The sequence below is a fragment of the Euprymna scolopes genome, chromosome 9 (genome assembly GCF_053919585.1).
Source record: "Euprymna scolopes isolate OS-2025 chromosome 9, ASM5391958v1, whole genome shotgun sequence".
NCBI classification, from domain to species: domain Eukaryota; kingdom Metazoa; phylum Mollusca; class Cephalopoda; order Sepiida; family Sepiolidae; genus Euprymna; species Euprymna scolopes.
Window position 1 is genome coordinate 33,632,299 of NC_136490.1, and position 22,277 is coordinate 33,654,575.

Here is a 22,277-nt window from a genome sequence, read left to right on the forward strand (position 1 = left end):
TATTAAAATAATAAAAAAAGAACTTTAAATAAAGAAAACGATCACTTTAAAAGCATCATTATTAAAATAATAAAAAAAGAACTTTAAATAAAGAAAACGATCACTTTAGAAGCATCATTATTAAAATAATAAAAAAAAGAACTTTAAATAAAGAAAATGATCACTTTAGAAGCATCATTATTAAAATAATAAAAAAAGAACTTTAGATAAAGAAAACGATCACTTTAGAAGCATCATTATTAAAATAATAAAAAAAGAACTTTAAATAAAGAAAACGATCACTTTAGAAGCATCATTATTAAAATAATAAAAAAAAGAACTTTAAATAAAGAAAACGATCACTTTAGAAGCATCATTATTAAAATAATAAAAAAAGAACTTTAAATAAAGAAAACGATCACTTTAGAAGCATCATTATTAAAATAATAAAAAAAGAACTTTAAATAAAGAAAACGATCACTTTAGAAGCATCATTATTAAAATAATAAAAAAAGAACTTTAAATAAAGAAAACGATCACTTTAAAAGCATCATTATTAAAATAATAAAAAAAGAACTTTAAATAAAGAAAACGATCACTTTAGAAGCATCATTATTAAAATAATAAAAAAAAGAACTTTAAATAAAGAAAATGATCACTTTAGAAGCATCATTATTAAAATAATAAAAAAAGAACTTTAAATAAAGAAAACGATCACTTTAGAAGCATCATTATTAAAATAATAAAAAAAGAACTTTAAATAAAGAAAACGATCACTTTAGAAGCATCATTATTAAAATAATAAAAAAAGAACTTTAAATAAAGAAAACGATCACTTTAGAAGCATCATTATTAAAATAATTAAAAAAAAACTTTAAATAAAGAAAACGATCACTTTAGAAGCATCATTATTAAAATAATAATAAAAAAGAACTTTAAATAAAGAAAACGATCACTTTAGAAGCATCATTATTAAAATAATAAAAAAAGAACTTTAAATAAAGAAAACGATCACTTTAGAAGTATCATTATTAAAATAATAAAAAAAGAACTTTAGATAAAGAAAACGATCACTTTAAAAGTATCATTATTAAAATAATAAAAAAAGAACTTTAAATAAAGAAAACGATCACTTTAGAAGCATCATTATTAAAATAATAAAAAAAGAACTTTAAATAAAGAAAACGATCACTTTAGAAGCATCATTATTAAAATAATAAAAAAAGAACTTTAGATAAAGAAAACGATCACTTTAAAAGCATCATTATTAAAATAATAAAAAAAGAACTTTAAATAAAGAAAACGATCACTTTAGAAGCATCATTATTAAAATAATAAAAAAAGAACTTTAAATAAAGAAAACGATCACTTTAGAAGCATCATTATTAAAATAATAAAAAAAGAACTTTAAATAAAGAAAACGATCACTTTAAAAGCATCATTATTAAAATAATAAAAAAAAGAACTTTAAATAAAGAAAACGATCACTTTAAAAGCATCATTATTAAAATAATAAAAAAAGAACTTTAGATAAAGAAAACGATCACTTTAGAAGCATCATTATTAAAATAATAAAAAAAAGAACTTTAAATAAAGAAAACGATCACTTTAGAAGCATCATTATTAAAATAATAAAAAAAGAACTTTGAATAAAGAAAACGATCACTTTAGAAGCATCATTATTAAAATAATAAAAAAAGAACTTTAAATAAAGAAAACGATCACTTTAAAAGCATCATTATTAAAATAATAAAAAAAAGAACTTTAAATAAAGAAAACGATCACTTTAAAAGCATCATTATTAAAATAATAAAAAAAGAACTTTAGATAAAGAAAACGATCACTTTAAAAGCATCATTATTAAAATAATAAAAAAAGAACTTTAAATAAAGAAAACGATCACTTTAGAAGCATCATTATTAAAATAATAAAAAAAGAACTTTAAATAAAGAAAACGATCACTTTAGAAGCATCATTATTAAAATAATAAAAAAAGAACTTTAAATAAAGAAAACGATCACTTTAAAAGCATCATTATTAAAATAATAAAAAAAAGAACTTTAAATAAAGAAAACGATCACTTTAAAAGCATCATTATTAAAATAATAAAAAAAGAACTTTAGATAAAGAAAACGATCACTTTAGAAGCATCATTATTAAAATAATAAAAAAAAGAACTTTAAATAAAGAAAACGATCACTTTAGAAGCATCATTATTAAAATAATAAAAAAAAGAACTTTAAATAAAGAAAACGATCACTTTAGAAGCATCATTATTAAAATAATAAAAAAAGAACTTTAAATAAAGAAAACGATCACTTTAAAAGCATCATTATTAAAATAATAAAAAAAAGAACTTTAAATAAAGAAAACGATCACTTTAAAAGCATCATTATTAAAATAATAAAAAAAGAACTTTAGATAAAGAAAACGATCACTTTAAAAGCATCATTATTAAAATAATAAAAAAAGAACTTTAAATAAAGAAAACGATCACTTTAGAAGCATCATTATTAAAATAATAAAAAAAGAACTTTAAATAAAGAAAACGATCACTTTAGAAGCATCATTATTAAAATAATAAAAAAAGAACTTTAAATAAAGAAAACGATCACTTTAGAAGCATCATTATTAAAATAATAAAAAAAGAACTTTAAATAAAGAAAACGATCACTTTAGAAGCATCATTATTAAAATAATAAAAAAAAGAACTTTAAATAAAGAAAACGATCACTTTAAAAGCATCATTATTAAAATAATAAAAAAAAGAACTTTAAATAAAGAAAACGATCACTTTAGAAGCATCATTATTAAAATAATAAAAAAAAAGAACTTTAAATAAAGAAAACGATCACTTTAGAAGCATCATTATTAAAATAATAAAAAAAAGAACTTTAAATAAAGGAAACGATCACTTTAGAAGTGTCATTATTAAAATAATAAAAAAAAGAACTTTAAATAAAGAAAACGATCACTTTAGAAGCATCATTATTAAAATAATAATAAAAAGAACTTTAAATAAAGAAAACGATCACTTTAAAAGCATCATTATTAAAATAATAAAAAAAGAAGAACTTTAAATAAAGAAAACGATCACTTTAGAAGCATCATTATTAAAATAATAAAAAAAAGAACTTTAAATAAAGGAAACGATCACTTTAGAAGTGTCATTATTAAAATAATAAAAAAAAAAGAACTTTAAATAAAGAAAACGATCACTTTAGAAGCATCATTATTAAAATAATAAAAAAAAGAACTTTAAATAAAGAAAACGATCACTTTAGAAGTATCATTATTAAAATAATAATAAAAAAAGAACTTTAAATAAAGAAAACGATCACTTTAGAAGCATCATTATTAAAATAATAAAAAAAGAACTTTTAATAAAGAAAACGATCACTTTAGAAGCATCATTATTAAAATAATAATAAAAAAAGAACTTTAAATAAAGAAAACGATCACTTTAGAAGCATCATTATTAAAATAATAAAAAAAGAACTTTAAATAAAGAAAACGATCACTTTAGAAGCATCATTATTAAAATAATAAAAAAAGAACTTTAAATAAAGAAAACGATCACTTTAGAAGCATCATTATTAAAATAATAATAAAAAAAGAACTTTAAATAAAGAAAACGATCACTTTAGAAGCATCATTATTAAAATAATAAAAAAAGAACTTTAAATAAAGAAAACGATCACTTTAGAAGCATCATTATTAAAATAATAAAAAAAGAACTTTAAATAAAGAAAACGATCACTTTAGAAGCATCATTATTAAAATAATAATAAAAAAAGAAATTTAAATAAAGAAAACGATCACTTTAGAAGCATCATTATTAAAATAATAAAAAAAAAGAACTTTAAATAAAGAAAACGATCACTTTAGAAGCATCATTATTAAAATAATAAAAAAAGAACTTTAAATAAAGAAAACGATCACTTTAAAAGCATCATTATTAAAATAATAATAAAAAAAGAACTTTAAATAAAGAAAACGATCAGTTTAGAAGTATCATTATTAAAATAATAAAAAAAGAACTTTAAATAAAGAAAACGATCACTTTAAAAGCATCATTATTAAAATAATAAAAAAAGAACTTTAAATAAAGAAAACGATCACTTTAGAAGCATCATTATTAAAATAATAAAAAAAGAACTTTAAATAAAGAAAACGATCACTTTAAAAGCATCATTATTAAAATAATAAAAAAAAAGAACTTTAAATAAAGAAAACGATCACTTTAGAAGCATCATTATTAAAATAATAAAAAAAAGAACTTTAAATAAAGAAAACGATCACTTTAGAAGTATCATTATTAAAATAATAAAAAAAGAGATTAATTATAATGAATGCTTTCCAGCTAGATGAACTTGAAGAATTTTTTAAAAAATTGTCATCGGCCATATCCTTTTCCTTGCTCAACTTCTTATAAACCATCATACAGCCTTTCTAACGGTTCCAAATAATCTTATATATAATGTGGTCGTTATATTTTAACATTAACCCGACGTTGTGCATGAAAGCCTCGCAAAAAACAAAAGAAAGAAATTCGATTCCAATTCTTTTTCAGTTAAAAGAAGAGGCATCTATTAACGGTCATTTCATCACCAAACCATGGCTACGTAATTTTCAAAGTCAGCGACAATATAGGCGCATCCCTGTTTTCCCTCCCAGGGTCAATTAACAATTTCCCAGTCTGCAGTTACAACCAGCTGCTCACCCCAAAGCAACAGTCGTCTGGCAATTTTGTTAAAAGTTTGGAGGACTAACAAGTCCTGCATTTTGTTTAAAAGTTCCTCTCACACCAATATATGCCTAAAAGTCCTTTCATGCCACCACGTGGCTAAAAGTCTCTTGCCTGGCATGTGGTTAAAAACAACTCATGTGCCAACAAATGCTTTTTTCCCCTTCTTTTTTTTCTCCTTCCTTTTCCTCTGCTGTGACGACACCTCAGGCCACAGCTTGGTTATTTGCATGTGTCATGCCGTTACTGCTACATACATGTTATAAACTTTCTGATCTGCATTTTGCATAGACAATTAAAATTGTAATAATTTACTGTTTTTAATATTTAGTGTCATTATTTTTTTTACTAAAATATGGTTTTAAGTAAAAATAAGTTGTTTTCTGACACAATAAAACTTGACCAAAACTCATTTCAGTATAAATAATAAGCAACCAATTATTACGGTTTTACCAATGTAAATTATATAAGTAAACTAGCAGAGCCTGTGTACCGGCGTTGCCTGGTGAAAAGATGGCACAATACCATAACAGATTTGTTGGAAGAATCTCATCACCAATTATTAAGATTTTACGAATGAAAATTATATAAGTAAATGAATCTTTATTTACCTTGGACTTTTCTCTTCTCTGATGTCATGTGTAATACGTTGGCAGTTTTCTCAATAGTTGGCGTATCGTCGTCAGATAATTTAAGGACTGTGAAAAGCTCTTGTAGTTTGCATTGATTTCCATTATCTAGAAAATCAAGGTAAAATGAGTTTAAAAAACGAATTAAAAAAAAGAAGAGATAGGGAACAGGAAAGACGAATGTAGAGATGAGTTCATACTTTATCTAACAGATTAGAGCAAATGACTTAATCCCAACAGAGTTTGTACCTGGCATGACCTTAGATTGTGTCTTCAAGATTTATCCAGATTAGCTACCCACAAAAAACTCTGTTTTCCATCTCCGGACTTATACAGATTAGCTACTCACTGAGAACCCTATTTTTCATCTCCAAACTTATATAGATTAACTACCCATCGGAAACTCTTCTAAAATTAAACCTGGCTTTCAATTCAAAAATGCTGAAGATTATCAAGTTGACTATTGTTTACAAGTCGACCCATAAGACTAAAATCCTTAATTTTCTTTTAAGAAATGTTTTTGTTTCATAAACAAATAAATAGCTTATTCATGAATTATCTTTCGCTAACTGAATGATATCAATCATAAATATCAAGGGAGACAACTATTCCATTACTAACCATCAGGATTCAACAAATCCAGACCGACATGACAGTGGGCTTGGGCTTTGTAGTATTGACTTTTTACAAGCATCATGGAAATCCAAGAATATGGCACATAGGCTTTTACTGGATCGGCACACGTCATCTCATGACAAATGGTGTACATCTCGGACACCTAAAAACAGAAAGGTAATATGAATATTTAATGATGAATATATCGTAAATTGATGTAGTGAGTTTATTACTATATCAGTGGCTGTACTCCTCCATAAACTCCTGCCGGTAATGTGTTGAAACAGCAGCCTAGAAAGAAAATAGCTGCCGAGTTCTTAGAATGCATCCAACAAATCTTGTAAACGATGATTATATGAGAACAATTTCATGTGGACTGAAGAAATAACAATATTCATAATTGTCATGAAACTGGCTGATAATTTTGAAATAATTCAATTGATTGCCAAGCATCGATTAATAGCATTTATTTTTTTTTTTGCAAAGGGGTTATCACATATCAGGGCCCAGATGTCACTCAAGGATAAGGGTTAATGTGTGCATTATACTCATTGGAACAGCTGTACAATAATCGTTTGTAGAAATAATTTGGTATAATTAGATTATTTATGAGGACAGTTGAATAAGAACTTGTTTACATTCGGCTTGAAGATAATGATATTGTAGTCAGCTGGTAAGCAGACCCGCAGAACAGAGTTCCACAGGCGGGTAGTTCTAGGAGAGAAGCTCTGTTAATGGAATCCATGTTTAGTGATAGAGAGTGGGGAAAATTATTGATAGTGATTTTGGCTAGACGAATGTTTTTTTGTGAGGGATTGGCGAGGGGGGGGGGGCATAGATTGTAGTTCAGTCGAATATTTGCCTTTAACCATTCTTCACAATCAATTGATACTTGTTGATAGATATTTTCAAAAGATGGATTTCGTCATCCAATATGTAAAATTCATTTGAGCTGAAGCAAACTTTCGTTATTATCTTTATAATTTAAATGTGGAGGAAATATTTCTTTTAGTTTCAGTTTTTATATAAAACTCGAACTCAGCATCCATTTTCTTTCTCGGCTACACATCACCCTCCTGCCTTTCCTCAGCGTAATAGGAAGTGACAACATGTTGGTATCAGAACTACATGGCTAACAGGATTTGGGTGAAAATCTAGAAGGAGTCAACCTCAGCATCCATCGATTGTTAGTCATCTTTGTCTCAGCTTATGCCAAGCAAAGATGTGTCAGATGTGGAATTTCAAATGCATGGAACGAAAATAACAACATTGTTTCTGCATATGTGCAACTGCTATTTATTTGTGTGTTCTAGATCAAACCTCCCACGACTTTGTATGCTGCTCTGAATGTCAAAGGTAAAAATCCACAATCGTGCAAGTATAACAAATAGCTATTGCCAATAAGGGAGACTTTATGCTGACCAGACAGTCTTGATGCACGATCTTTACGGGCTCTGTGCTGAAGTCCTATTCGCTCAACATAAAAAAGCAGATTATATATAACAAACTTATGCCATTTCTAATACTATAAGATATAACTATCATACACAATATATATAACTGTATAGGTGCCCACACTTTCTTCCTCCATTGTTACAGCTTTCCAAAATACAACCAATCTATTAATACACTATGCACAATGCTTTAAGTAAATCATAAAATTAACACATTTGAATGTTTTTTAATATTATAGGTTTCTTTAAGTTTGTTTTATTAATAAGAGTTTTCATGAAATTTGCATATTTGAAAAATAAATTCGCATGTTTGAAAAATAAATTTGAATATTTGAAAAATAAATTTGCTTATTCAAAAAATAAATTTGTATATTTGAAACATATACTTGAATAAATAAACTTGAATATTTAAATAAATAAACTTGAATATTTAAATAAATAAATTTGTAGATTTGAAAAATAAACTTGTATGTTTGAATAATAAATTTGAATGTTTGAAAAAAATATTTATATTTGAAAAATAAATTTGTATATTTGAACAATAAATTTGTATGTTAGAAAAATAAATTTGAATGTTTGAAAAATAAATTTGCATGTTAGAAAAAGAAATTTGTATATGTGAAAAATAAATTTGTATGTTAGAAAAATAAATTTGTAGATTTGAAAAATAAAATTGTATGTTTGAATAATAAATTTGAATATTTGAAAAATAATTTTTATTTTGAAAAATAAATTTGTATGATTGAAAAATAAATTTGTATATTTGAAAAATAAATTTTTATGTTAGAAAAATAAATTTGAATGTTTGGAAAATAAATTTGCATGTTAGAAAAAAAGAATTATATATGAAAAATAAATTTGTATGTTAGAAAAAAATTTGAATATTTGAAAAATGAATTTGCATGTTAGAAAAATAAATTTGAATGTTTGATGAATAAATTTGCATGTTAGAGAAAAATTGTATATTTGAAAAATAAATGTTCATGTTAGAAAAATAAATTTGTATATTTGAAAATAAATTTGTATATTTAAAAAATAAATTTGTATATTTGAAAACTAAAATTTTATATGTGAAAAATAAATTTGTATATTTGAAAAATAAATTTATATGTTTTAAAAATAAATGTGTATATTTTAAAAATAAATTTTTTATATTTGAAAAATAAATTTGTATGTTAGAAAAATAAATTTGTATATTTTAAATATAAATTTGCATGTTTGAAAAATAAATTTATATATTTAAAAAATGAATTTGTATATTTGAAAAATAAATTTGTAAAGTAAATTTGTATATTTGATAAATAAATTTGTATGTTTTAAAAATAAATTTGTATATTTGAAAAATAAATTTGTATATTTTAAAAATAAATTTTAATATTTAAAAAATAAATTTGCTTATTCGAAAAATATAATTATATATTTGAAAAATAAACTTGAATATTTAAATAAATAAATTTGATATTTGAAAAATAAACTTGAATATTCAAATAAATAAATTTGATATTTGAAAAATAGATTTGCATGTTTGAAAATAAATTTGAATATTTGAAAAATAATTTTTACATTTGAAAAATAAATTTGTATATTTAATAAATAAATTTGTGTGTTTTAAAAATAAATTTGTATATTTGAAAAATAAATTTATATATTTCTACATTTGAAAAAAAAAATTATATTTGAGAAAACATAGCAACATAAAAAAATTGACAGGAATAAAATTAAAATCGAATTAATTTAAACGATCAACTCTGCAAAGACATAATTAAAAACCTGAAGTGAATTTTATTTACCTTGGCAGCCATCTTGGCAATTGTTAAATGTGCCAAAATTCCTAAAGATTGTTCTGTCAAAATTAGTTTTTCATATATACATTCTTGAGCTTGTGTCTGTAAAGAAATAAGTGAAAAAGTATCAGTATTTATCATTAGTTATTTATTTGGTTATTATTAACAACAATTGCAAAATTACTAAGTTTTGATAGCAAATGAGGAGAAAAGATAACCATTGTTTATCTTACAGCAACACAACCCTCATTATGTCATTTTATAATCAAACTGCTCACCTGATTTTTATATGTATGGTTTGTAAATTAATTTCTTTTGTATCATGGAACATAAAGAAATGATACATATGAAGGGTATTCAAAAAGTAATGCCTCCTATTTTTTTTCGCCCAAATGGATCAGAGGAGATTGTAAATTGCATTGTTATGTTGACTGAACTATGTATTTATGACAATAAAGTTTCATTTCTATTTTACAGATACTGACGATTTGAGACTCTAAGAAACCAACCTCCACCATGGATGTGCACCAGAAGCAGAGATGTGTCATTGAATTCCTGGCAAAAGTACATTGACAATGGTGGTGACTATGTAGAAAAATAATTTCTGGAGTACAAAAGGTCGCTTGTTTCAATAGTATTACTCCTGTTTTCATAGCTCTTCAACATTTTAAGTTAAAAAGAAAAAAATAGGAGGCTTTATTTTGGAACAACCCTTGTATGACAAAGTGTATGATCAGGACGTCCATTGTTCATTGTTGGCAAAAGTGCATTTAGAATGCAGAATGTAGAAAAATAAATTTTGGAGCACAAAAGGCCTCTTGTTTTAATGGTACAACTCCCGTCTTTGTAGCTCTCCAACTTTTTGAGTATAATAAAAATAGGAGGCTTTACTTTTAGAATGACCCTCGTAGGTACTTAATAGAAATCCTGTTTGAGTACTTTTATTATATCTATAGTTTATAAGAAGAAATTTTCTACAAAAAAGTAAGGAAGAATATCACAATATTAATTATTTTTTTTAATTTCACTTTTACTTTTTCCTGTATTCTATAGGCATTAAGACCCCGGATGAAGCCTGATAGCCTTGCTAGTGTATATATATATATATATATATATATATATATATATATATATATATATATGTATATATATGTATATATATATATATATATATAGTGTTTAGGTAAATCTCAATGGGCAAAATCAGTCAATCATATTTATGACAGAATTATTGATGGTTTTACAATCATTTTGTAACATAAAAGCGTATATATATATATATATATATATATATATATATATATATATATATATATATATATATATATATATGTATAAATAAAACATCAATACAAAAAATATATAAATGTTTATATCTTTTCTGCATTTATTTCCTATGTGTTGACGTGTAGGAATACAAAAAGTCCTTTGAAAAAAAACAAGAATGTTTCTTTCAAAAGCACACAATTTTCGCTCGATCCTTTGATCTTCCTCAGTGTGAATGAATATGAATATATATATATATATATATAATGGCTTCTAAAAGTTAGGAAAATCAGAGAATGGCTTATAATTTTAACAAAAAGAAACAGATTTTTTTTTCGCTTAGGTAATCTAAGCTACTACATTGGACTGAACTTTTGTAATATTTTTAATAAATAAATATTTCGCTCATACTATTAAGTTAACAAGCATTTTATTATATTTTTTTCTACCCAACAGAGCCAAGAATTTTGTGTGTGTGTGTGTGTGTGTGTGTGTGTGTGTGTGTGTGTGTGTGTGTGTGTGTGTGTGTGTGTGTGTGTGTGTGTGCGTGCATGCGTGCGTGCGTGTGTGTGTGTGTGTGTGTAGAAATGGCTTGCTGGGTTTGAGTTCTGCCGAGGCTACTGTAAATCACTTGAGAAAGGTATGAAAGCATATATATCCTCCCTTCAGCTATGGATTAAATAATAATGTCTTGGTTGTGCAACTAATCTAGGAGAAGGAAATCTTCAAAATAACACTAGTCTTCTGCACCACCCTCCGCTCATCACGGGACCCAACCAATACCAGTTCAGGAAAGGTGCAGTTGGGGATTGCTTAATCTTTCCTGCACTAGAGACTCCTTGCAAAGGTCTTCTTTCAGAGAGTATCCATTGTCTTTCAAAATTGAAATGAGGCCTCTTAAATGCATATACATGCATGTGTTTGGAGGTGTATGTTGAGCAAAAAAAAAAAAAAAAAAGCGGTCAATTTTTTAAAGTTTGACCCCAATTATGACCCCTTAACATTTATTGTTTTGGGCTCAAATCAAGTTATTAAGTTAGATCTATGTCCAGGGAAACTATATCTAAAATTTCAAGTGTTTAGACCCAAAATTGGCAGAGTAGTTTGGTAGAGTTCTCAAAGGTCAAATCGTTGAACTTTGACCCCTTAACAGCCAAATTTCTGGCCGAAAACCGATCACAAAGATTTTCCCAAATCTCAGTACTCTGTATATCAAATTTCGAGTCTGTAGACATGCACTAGGAATGAGTCATCATGAACTGATCTGCTTCAGGTCTTAAAGAAAAGCTTGTGTCATCGATATCAATGTGGGGCACATTTTATAGTATTCTAAATAACTGATACCAAGTGATGTGATTGTATTAGTTGAGAGGTTGTCATGTGACATATTTCTTATGGAAGCTTTTATTACAGTGAAACTGGCAATTTTCTTCATCTAATGTGTTGCGACAAAGATTGTGTCATCTTGATGTTACGTCGTTGTCACATCTTTACAACCATATAAGAGTACAGCTCAGACAAGTGTGTTGTATGCTGTCTCTCTTGCATACAATGGAATGCCCCATGTTTTGTAAAGTTATCAATACATAGGTATTTATCTATGTATTGATAACCATTATTTAATGGAGATATAAAAATGAAAAATATCAAGTGATATTTTTTATTCTTCACCTTCATCAATTTGATGAGCATCCGTAATGTGTCTGGATGCATATCCATACTGGGTGCTTGAGTAAAATAATCAAGCAAATACTGAAAGGCACCGGCTGCTTTTTGGAAATTCTCAATTGCCGCTTCAACCCCATCTAAAGTGTTTCGGTCCTGAAAAAAAACAAAAAAAAACGAAATTCAAACGTTAATAATAATAATAATAATAATAATAAAGAAGGTTGCTGATAATTTATTACATCAAATGATGATAGCACAGCTCATTTATATCCAAATTTGTTATTAGTTTTGTTATGAAGTCATTTCTAAATGATAAGACACAAATATGAAGAAATAAATGGATGAAAACGATTCTAAGTAGATCACCTATAATAAAATGATTTATTGACAACTTTAAATTGAAAAATGGAAAAAATAAGAATGGTAACCGGATTTTCCCAGATGATCCGTTCTGTTACTTTTTTTTATACCATCTTTAATGTTTGTGCAAAATTTCAAAAAATTCCAAGGCATAGTTATTGAGAAAAGTGCGGACGGACGAATGAATGAACGGATAAGGGTGAATTTACAAAGGGACCCAAAAATGATTGTCATGGTGATTACAAGATTACAAGGTTTGAACCCTGAGGGAGTGTTTCTTTTGGGTCTGGTAGGACTTCATTTTTATTCCTGCTGTTATAGTCTCGCCATCATTCCATCCTATAGGAGGTAGCTTGCCTGGGATCTATTTCCTCTATATTGATGAAGCTACTGCGAGATTTTAGTCTTTGTCTCACTGATTGGTGGCCAAACACTCAGTGCCTGTGGTCATTAAGCTGTTTGTACCATACTATTCTGGTGATGACATCTCGCCTGATATGTGGTGATAGAATACCAGTTAGGCAGTATAGAGCTGGCAAGGGAGTTGGTCTTAGGGCACCAGTTATGGTCCGATATGCCTTGTTCAGCTCTACATCAATTTTATGGGCATGGCATGATCTTGCCCATACCGGGGCACAATACTCCACTGTGGAATAGCACAGTGTGAGGGCTGTTTGCCTCAGTGTTTTGGGGTCGGCACCCCAATTGCTGGTGGCAAGCTTACTGAGAAGACTGTTTCATGATGACAGCTTGCCTTTCAATTTGGTAATGTGTTTTCTAAAAGAGTTACCCCCACGTATACTGAGAAAGGTTCATGCGTAAGCATGTTGTCATTCCACATGACTCTTAGTCTCCGAATTGCTTGGTGATTATTAAGATGAAAGGTGCAAACTTGGGTCTTGTTTGGGTTTGCATTTAAGTACCACTTTTTGTAGTACCTAGAGAGAGTGGCTAGGGCATCAGAGAGTCTTTCTTCTATGATACCAAAACTATTTGTCTGGGTGGCGATGCATAGGTCATCGGCATATATATATATCTTTGTATATTTGGGTATTGTGGTTGGTCATTAGTGTAGATATTGAATAGGGTTGGAGCCAAAACTGAACCTTGTGGGAGGCCATTGTTTTGGATAAACCATCTACTCTTTTTTCCATCCATCTCAACATGGAAACGCCGATTACTAAGTAGACATCCAATTATGCTCACCAATGCTGAGTTTTGTATCATTTGGGCTACTTTTAGTATGAGTGCCCTATGGTTGACAGTGTCATAGGCTGCTGTAAGGTCTACAAACACAGTGCCTGTTATTTTTTTGGTCTCAAATCCATCCTCAATGAATTGGGTCAGGTTTAAAATCTGGCTACAACATGACCGACCTGGTCTAAAGCCAGCTTGGTCAGCTGAGAGTTGTTCTTCTGTTTCCGTTATTCTGGCAAGTATCATGCGCTCATATAGTTTATAGAGAATGCAAAGTAGGGAGATAGGTCGGTAGCTCTTAGGTGATGTGGGGTCTTTTCCAGGTTTTAGAATGGCTACTACTCTTGCCTTTTTCCAGATTTTAGGGAGTTTGAGGGATGACGCACAGTTATTTATTAAGGCCAGTAACTATTTTCTTACAGTTGTTCCAAAGTGTATTACCATCTCTGTGGTTATTCCATCAAGGCCCGATGCCTTTCCATTTTTTAGTTGAGATATTGCTGCAGTTATTTCGGCTTCTGAGAATGGTTCTAGATGGGCATTGCTGTTTTGCATGACGTGGCTAAGTTCGGCTTTCATTCTCTTTTTCTGTCCTCTTTTGCCATTCAGTAGCAGCTGATGGGCTACTTGGTTGGGTGTCACGGCTGCAATCTGAGACTGAGGAGCTTTTTCTGAGTTTAACTTTTTTATTGTCATCCAGGCTTTTTTGCTATTGTATGTCATATCGATGTTACTTATGACTTCTTGCCAGCGCTCTTTGTGTTCGCTACTGATGGAAGCAAGCAAATTCTCTCCGAGCTCTAACATGTTTTCAGCAAATGAGTCTTCATTATAAGCTTGGATATATTCCTCATACTGTGCTTTATTTGGTTCCATGAAACCAGGGATGTACGTTTTCCTGCACCCTCTTGGAATGTTTTTCTTGACTACTTTCCAAATCAGGGATTGGAAGTTGTTGTATTCACCTGGTAGTGGGGTGATGGTGTTGATGGCTTGTTCTAGGTCAGAGGTATAGCCTTCCCAGTTGGCCTTACGGAAATTGAACCGTGGCCTAATCTGGGGTTTCTGTGGCCTAATGATAGGTCTTATATCAATAAATATGGGTCAGTGTTGGGTTTTTGGCACTGGGCTTCTAACAGTTTTTTCTAGGTTTCCATAGTGCTTTGATGAAATAAATGTTAGATCAAGGTTATATCCCCGTCTCCAACGGGCGCTTTGGAAGGATTTAGGATCCTTTGCATCGTGGAGAAGTTTGAGTTCATTTGCAGCAGCCCATGCCTCTACTGCTTCCCCATCACTGTTTGTCTCATTGTATCCCCAAGTGGTGCTATGGCTGTTAAAGTCACCAATGTATAGGCTCGCATTGTTGGAACTCTTGCATGTTAGCAGCCATGAAAAGGAGGTTGCTGGTGGTTTATACACGGATGTAATGTTGAGGTGTTCCATGCCCACCTAAAGTATCTCAAGGCCTCCTTCTGAGAAGTCAGTACTGGTTTTGATTATTGACTTGTCTTGTGCGAAGATCGCACTTCCATATACAGTACTTGGGTAGTGGATAATAAGGTGCATCCCTGGTATTTTGGGGAGCACTCTGTCTTCATGTGTCCCTTGGAGGCATATAATATCAGCATCGAGGCTGGCTATGATTTCTGATTTAGATGCAGATATTCCTTCAGCATTTAAGCTGAGAATTCTGAATTTCTTCATGGTTACTTTCAGTGGCCGAGGGTTAATCCTTTTACCACCTCTGGTAATGGGGGCAAGTAGCAAACCTTCACGTGGTGTCCCTGTTAATCTTTGGAGACCAATTGCTGCACCATGCAAAGAAATATACCCATTACCAGAGGTGGTAAAAGGATTAACCCTCGGCCACTGGAAGTTTTGCAAATACTTTAATGGAATGTACTTTGATGAACTTATTTGTGCTCTCTCGAAATACATACTCCTGACTAACTCAACAAACAGCAAAATCTCACCTCTTCACTTTCTTAGATGCCAGAAAGCAATAATAGTTAATTCTTTCAGACTGCTAGATTTTGGAATTGCCTCCCAGTTTTTCTTACTCCCTTAACTGTATTGACATGCGGAAGTTTAAATGTAATGTTAACAGACATCTTGCGGCTCAACTCCCCACAGTCCCCTGTTAGATATGATCACAAATAGTAGCTAAGTGGTAATATGCCTTGTTTAAAAAAATGAGTACATAAAAAAAGTTAATGCTGGTCGATTTTTATAAAATTTAAATTAATTTTATTATGGTATACTTTTGTCATTAAATTAATTGAATGAAATTGTTGTAATTCAAAACTAAATTTAATTCAGTTACGTTTATGCATGAACACACACTAACAATCTCTGATCTGATAATTTTATGATATATTAATAGAAGACAGCTTTAAGGGACTGACCTGTTTGCAAGCAAGTTGAGTGTATATGGCACCAATATTAAACAAAATACTGCCCTTTTCAAAATAAATTGACCGTAGACAATAGGGTACTCCAGTAAGAGAGTCATACCTGGAAAAATATAAAATATGTATTGGTATGAAAGCATAAAAGAATAATTAAATATTAAAAGGGTCACATTTGATCGTTAAGAACATACTTGAAATGTATATATATCTTATAAATTTTCTTACTGTGTGTGTGTGTGTGTGTGTGTGTGACGCGGCTTATCTCAGACTACAGGAAATCCACTCAGACAAGGTAGGTACCGAAATGAAGCTTATGACTCAGCAGATGTTTTAGTGATATTTATATCCATGTTTGGTGTATGGAAATGCAAAAAAATAACGATTTACTAAACAACGTTTTATTTACTGGATATTTTTCCGGTATTCACCGATTTACAGTGTGTGTGTGTGTGTGTGTGTGTGTGTGTGTGTGTGTGTTTGTGTGTGCGTGCGCGCGCGCGCGTGTGTGTGTGTGTGTGTGTGTGTGTGTGTGTGTGTGTGTGACGTGGTTTATCTCAGCCTACAGACAACCCACCCAGGCAAGTTAGGTACCGATTTACTGTGTGTGTGTGTTAGGTACCGATTTACTGTGAGTGTGTGTGTGTGTGTGTGACACGGTTTATCTCAGTCTACAGGCAACCCACCCAGACAAGGTAGGTACCGAAATGAAGCTTATGACCCAGCAGATGTTTTAGTGGCATTTATATCCATGTTTGTTGTATGGAAATGCAAAAAAAATTCAAAAAAATAACGATTTACTAAACAACGTTTAATTTACTGGATATTTTTCCGGTATTCACCGGAAGTTATTATCTCCCTTAGTAAGCTCGATTTACTCTGTGTGTGTGTGTGTGTGTGTGTGTGTGTGTGTGTGTGTGTGTGTGACACGGTATATCTCAGTCTACAGGCAACCCACCCAGACAAGGTAGGTACCGAAATGAAGCTTATGACCCAGCGGATGTTTTAGTGATATTTATATCCATGTTTGGTGTATGGAAATGCCAAAAAAATAGCGATTTACTAAACAATATTTTATTTGCTGGATATTTTTCCGGTACAGCTGGGAAAACTTGGATTCTTGTGTTGAAAAATAATCGCTAGAAAAAAAGCACCGGATTCCTTATATAAATGGAAGTTAGAGAAGTAATAATGATTATTTCAATGTATGTACATGCTAGCAGGGAAACTCAAGGTTGCTTGAAATTGAATTATGATCAATGAATGTTTCACGCTCTTATATTTTTATTATCATCAAAATCGGTAAAATCGCCCATTTTTCAATCAAATTGATTAATTGCCTGCTCCAGTTGGAGACATATTGCAATGCACTGGGATTAAGCTTCACATGCCTTCCCACAGTAACTTTGACTTAGTCCACAATGTATTGTAGTTTATATTGCACTGTAGAGAACCTACTGTTGATTTTATAAAATTATTTTTAATATATAATGGCTTGAGTTAAAGTTTAAAATGCAAAAGTCAGCTATTATGCTTCAATTGTACTCTAAACAGAAACATTCATTTCGTACACGTCCCTATCATATAAAAAAAACCTACTGTTGATTTTATATGCATAGCCTTTCTGTTTATGCGGTAATAATGGATTGAATTTAAGTTTAAAATGCAAAAGTCAAATATCATGCTTCAATTTTGCTCTAAACAGAAACATTCGTTTCTAATGCGCTCCTGTCATATGAAAGAACCTACTATTGATTTTATATGCCTGGTCTTTCTGCTTGTGCAGTGATAATAGTTTGAATTTATGTTTAAAATGCAAAAGTCAAATATCATGCTTCAATTGTGCTCTAAACAGAAACATTAATTTCAAACGCACCCCTGTCATATCAAAGAATCTACTGTTGATTTTTATATCTCTGGCCTTTCGGCTTGTGTGGTAAGAAAACTTTTCAAATGCACTTGTGATGTTAGGCTGTATAAGGTGTTAACTTTGGTCACAATCGCCTGTTCCTTCTTTCATTGGATTATTTCGATTATTGATTATCGATGCTTATCAAAGACATTCTCGGGACAAGATCAAAGTGTAGTATCTGTTCTTCAGATGCTACACTTCAATTTCTTGTTCTCTGTCAGTGGAGGAGAAATCCTTCACGACTGAGACAATTTTTATTTTTGTTCCTTTTCTCAACGTTAAAAAACGACCCTGGTGTCTAACTCTGTCCCGTGGGGAGGCATTGTAAATAGGAACTTATCTAAGAACACTGCCAGGCACATAAAGTACCTTCGTGTGAAATAAAATGAAAATAGGCCCAGCCGTTTTGGAATCCATAGGAAACTCTCTCTCTTTCTCTCGCTCTCTCTGTGTCTCTCACACACACACACACACACACACACACACACACACACACACACACACACACACACACACAGAAAGTTCCTTTTATATAATAGTAGATAGATTTCAAGTGTGTTCTTCTTAAGATTAAAAACGTAAATACTAAATAGATTTTAACTCGCCAAATAAAGTTAACAATTAGTTTAAACTTTATGCCACAAACTCAGGAATATATGAACTTTTAAATTGAACTTTTCATTTAATCCACGGGTATAGATTGTCCTTGTATATGTACACATTTCAAGTATTTTCTTAAGATTATAAACGTAATACTAAATAGATTTTAAATCAAAATAATTCCTTATTTACTAATATCTGATAAAAAAAAAATAAAAATAAAAATAAAAAACAATTTTTCATTGTATTATGGTAAGGCCACTAAACTGCAGTTTTACTCAAAAAATGTTACCAATGAAAATTAGAGAAAAACAAAACATACCAATGAAAATATACACCCAGGCTTTTTCGAGGACCATAAAAACGTTTTTCCAAATGTGAAAGATGATTGTAGTATTTTAAAAGCTGTGAAACACCAGATTCACTTCTTATTGGGACTCGAATCGTCTGGAAAGAGAAAAAAAATATAGGAAAAAAACAAGAAAAAAAAAACAGAGTGTGTGGGGGGGGGGGGGCTTATTCTCTCCTGAAATTAAATGGATCTTCTATGAGCAAAATTTATTTCCTAAAACTGCCTATCAATGGAACATAGTATTGCAAGGCTGCTTCCCATCCGATTACACCATTATTTCAAGTCTAATGTAAACAAATTCTTGTCGAGCCTTCTTTTTAAATAATCAATTTTGGGCAGTTTACAACCATCGATACTAATCCCCTTCACCATCCATCTGTCAAGTTCAGTGAACTAATATCCTCGAGTGGACTTTGAGCCTCGTTTGTAAAAAAAAAGTGAACAATGTAAAATTTATTTTAAAATGTGACCCATTAGATCACCCATTTGGTTTGGATTAGATTGTTTGAATAAGGAAAAAATGAGTTTGCAAAGCTAGTTAAGTATAAAAAGATATTAAAAGACAAAATTTTAAATTGATCCCTTTCTATTCGCTACCCGCCTCTCTCTCTCTCTTTTTGTCTTTCTTTACTTTCTTTCCTTCTCGGTTATGAGTTAAATATGAGAGTTGGTGCAAAAAAATTTTGCTGATTTAAAATTTTATCTTGAAAATGAAAAATTGTGCTTTTTTAACAATCTTTCTTCACAGCAATAACTTGTCAACGAGCTTATAAATGCCTCACTTGTAACATTCTTTAGCTTCTAATGTGAAATATGAACCTAACTCACGTTCAATCTCCTCTCATGATGTTAATCTAAGGTCATCTAAATGGTTTTGTAATCTTCGAAATATGTGATAATCCTAGGGAGCTAGACCAGGAGAATATGCAGGATGGGGCAAAATTTATCAACCAAATTTTCCTAGGAGATCTTTAGTGAGTAGTCCTGTGTGCGGACGAGCATTATCATGATGGAAGATGACTCTTTTTCTGCTGAGTAAAGAAAGTCGTTTTCAAGTCAACATGAGTGAGAATATTACAGAAAATGGATGATTTTTTAATAATCTGAAAAAAAAAAGTTTTAAATTAATCATGGTGATATGCTTAAACAATAAAGATATACTTCATTTATGGATGTTGACAAACTTCATGTGGTCCCTCTCGTAAACACGTGATTCTAGAAAGAATTGGGGAAACAAGTGCTAACAACAGAAATCAAGCCGTACCATGCTGATTTAATACAATTTTTTTTTCTTAGTGAGAAAGAAAATGCAAATACTTTTCTTGCAAGAGTACAAACTCGGTCATAATACTTACCAGTCACCAATATCAACAGAGCATAGAAAGAAAGATCCCTAAAGGATCGTACGGTAAGAAGGGAGTTTCAGGAATTCCATAAAGATATTGAGATTCCATAGTGATAATGAAAGCATTGAAGATGTACAAGGTGCCTTAAATAAGTTTCAAGACTTTTTTTGTGCAGGCATTTAAAATTGCTGTAGACTATTGAAAATTCAGTATGTTATTGCTACACATCTTATGACAGGACTGACCAATTTTTATGATTTCAGGTTCAAATGAACAGCTACAGCAGGAATTGGAAAGGGCCTACCAGAAGTTGTTGGAACGGAACAAGTGCATTGCAGCTGGAGGAGATTACTTCGAAGGGAACAGAGTTTCATGCATATATCTATATAGCTACAAAAATGAAATTGTGTGTGTGTGTGTATGTGTGTACATTTCCCTACCAAACTACTCTGTCAATTTTCAGTCTACAGACTGAAGATTTCACATAAGGGGTATTGCGATCTGGGAAAATCTTTTTAATTGGTTTTCTGCCAGAAATTTGGTTAAGGGGTCAAAGTTCAGCGATTTGACCTTTCAGAACTCTACCAAACTCCTCCGCCAATTTTGAGTCTAAACACTTGAAATTTTAGATGTAGATTACTTGGACATGGATCAAACTTTTTAATTTGATTTGGGCCCAAAACAATAAATGTTAAGGGGTCAAAGTTTTAAAAAATTTGACCACTGCAGTCTCTACCAAATTACTCAGCCAATTTTTAGTCTAAACATTTGAAATTTTGCATAAAAAGTATTCAGACATCAGTTTTGGGCCGAAAATTTGGCTGCCAAGGGGTCAAAGTTTAAAAGATTTGACCTTTGCGATCTCTAGCAAACTATTCAGCCAATTTTGGGTCTAAACATTTGAAATTTTACATAAAGAGTATTCAAACATGTAGCAAGCTTTTTAATCAGTTTTGAGGCGACAATTTCGCTGCCAAGAGGTTAAAGTTGAAAAAGTTGACCTTTGCAGACTCTTCCAAACTTCTCTGCCAATTTTGGGTCCAAACACTTGAAATTTTAGATGTAGGTTACATGGACATGGGTCAAACTTTTTAATATAAATATACATATGCACATAAAGGCATGAACAGTACATAGGGCTTGAGCAAAGCCGGGCTGAACTGATAGTTATCAATAAAAGTGCCCATACAAAAAAAGTCTGGAAACTCATTGAAGGCACCTCATAGAAGGTAGAAGATAGAAGATGGCTATACACTCTTGATAATAAACATCCGAAAGCAGTTGTTGAAAAAGATCCGCATCCAAATGTCAGATAAATGTCTAAGGCACTTAATTCAAAACAATAGCCAACCCAGAAAATAGAATTCCATGAGCGATGTTTCTGACAAAGGAGCGAGGATTACTATTTTTTGAGTTGGTTGTTATTTGAGTGACGATTTTTAATCCTCTAAAGTTTTGTGTTCAGAGACTTAACCTGGAACGATTAAATCCCAGCTAGTATCTTGCCAAATATTTGCATTGGTATGCATGATTTTTGAATGATCAAGTTTCTTGCATGAATGGTAATTTTTTTTTTATATAGTTTGCTGTACAAATTTTAACCAGTTTTAATTTGTGAGTGAAAAGGTGTAGTGTTGTTAGGGTTTAGCCTACCCCTGCACACACGTATTGCAGTATCCATTAGTGAAGTTCATTTTATAAACATGTTCAACATTTTAAATCTACAGTAAATAAAATTTCGGGGTCTCGACAACATCAGATCTTCTTGTCCAGGACGATTAAATACGAGCAAAAGTTTGCTTTGATAGGCATGCATTTTTGCTTGCATAACTGGGAGTTTTTTTTTTTTAGCTTTGTTGTAATTGTTTGTTTTTTGTGTGTTTGTTTGTTTGTGTGTGTGTCTGTGTGTATGCGTTTGTGGATTTTTTTGTGTACTTCTCTATGAATTTTAATAAGT

The 22,277-nt window shown here is 30.4% G+C and overlaps 1 protein-coding gene across 3 annotated transcripts in view; it reads right to left on the reverse strand.

The window, feature by feature from the left end:
• Window positions 1-22,277, reverse strand: part of LOC145284490 (rhophilin-2-like) — a 295,213-nt gene that overhangs the window by 25,406 nt on the left and 247,530 nt on the right. For all 3 annotated transcript variants that reach the window (XM_080133364.1, XM_080133365.1, XM_080133366.1), the window contains 6 exons: window positions 18,945-19,069; window positions 16,108-16,216; window positions 12,146-12,295; window positions 9,215-9,310; window positions 5,977-6,133; window positions 5,338-5,463 (listed from right to left, as the gene is read on the reverse strand). In XM_080133364.1, coding sequence (XP_079989490.1) covers window positions 5,338-5,463; window positions 5,977-6,133; window positions 9,215-9,310; window positions 12,146-12,295; window positions 16,108-16,216; window positions 18,945-19,069 — 763 coding nt within the window. The remainder of the gene's footprint in view (window positions 1-5,337; window positions 5,464-5,976; window positions 6,134-9,214; window positions 9,311-12,145; window positions 12,296-16,107; window positions 16,217-18,944; window positions 19,070-22,277) is intronic.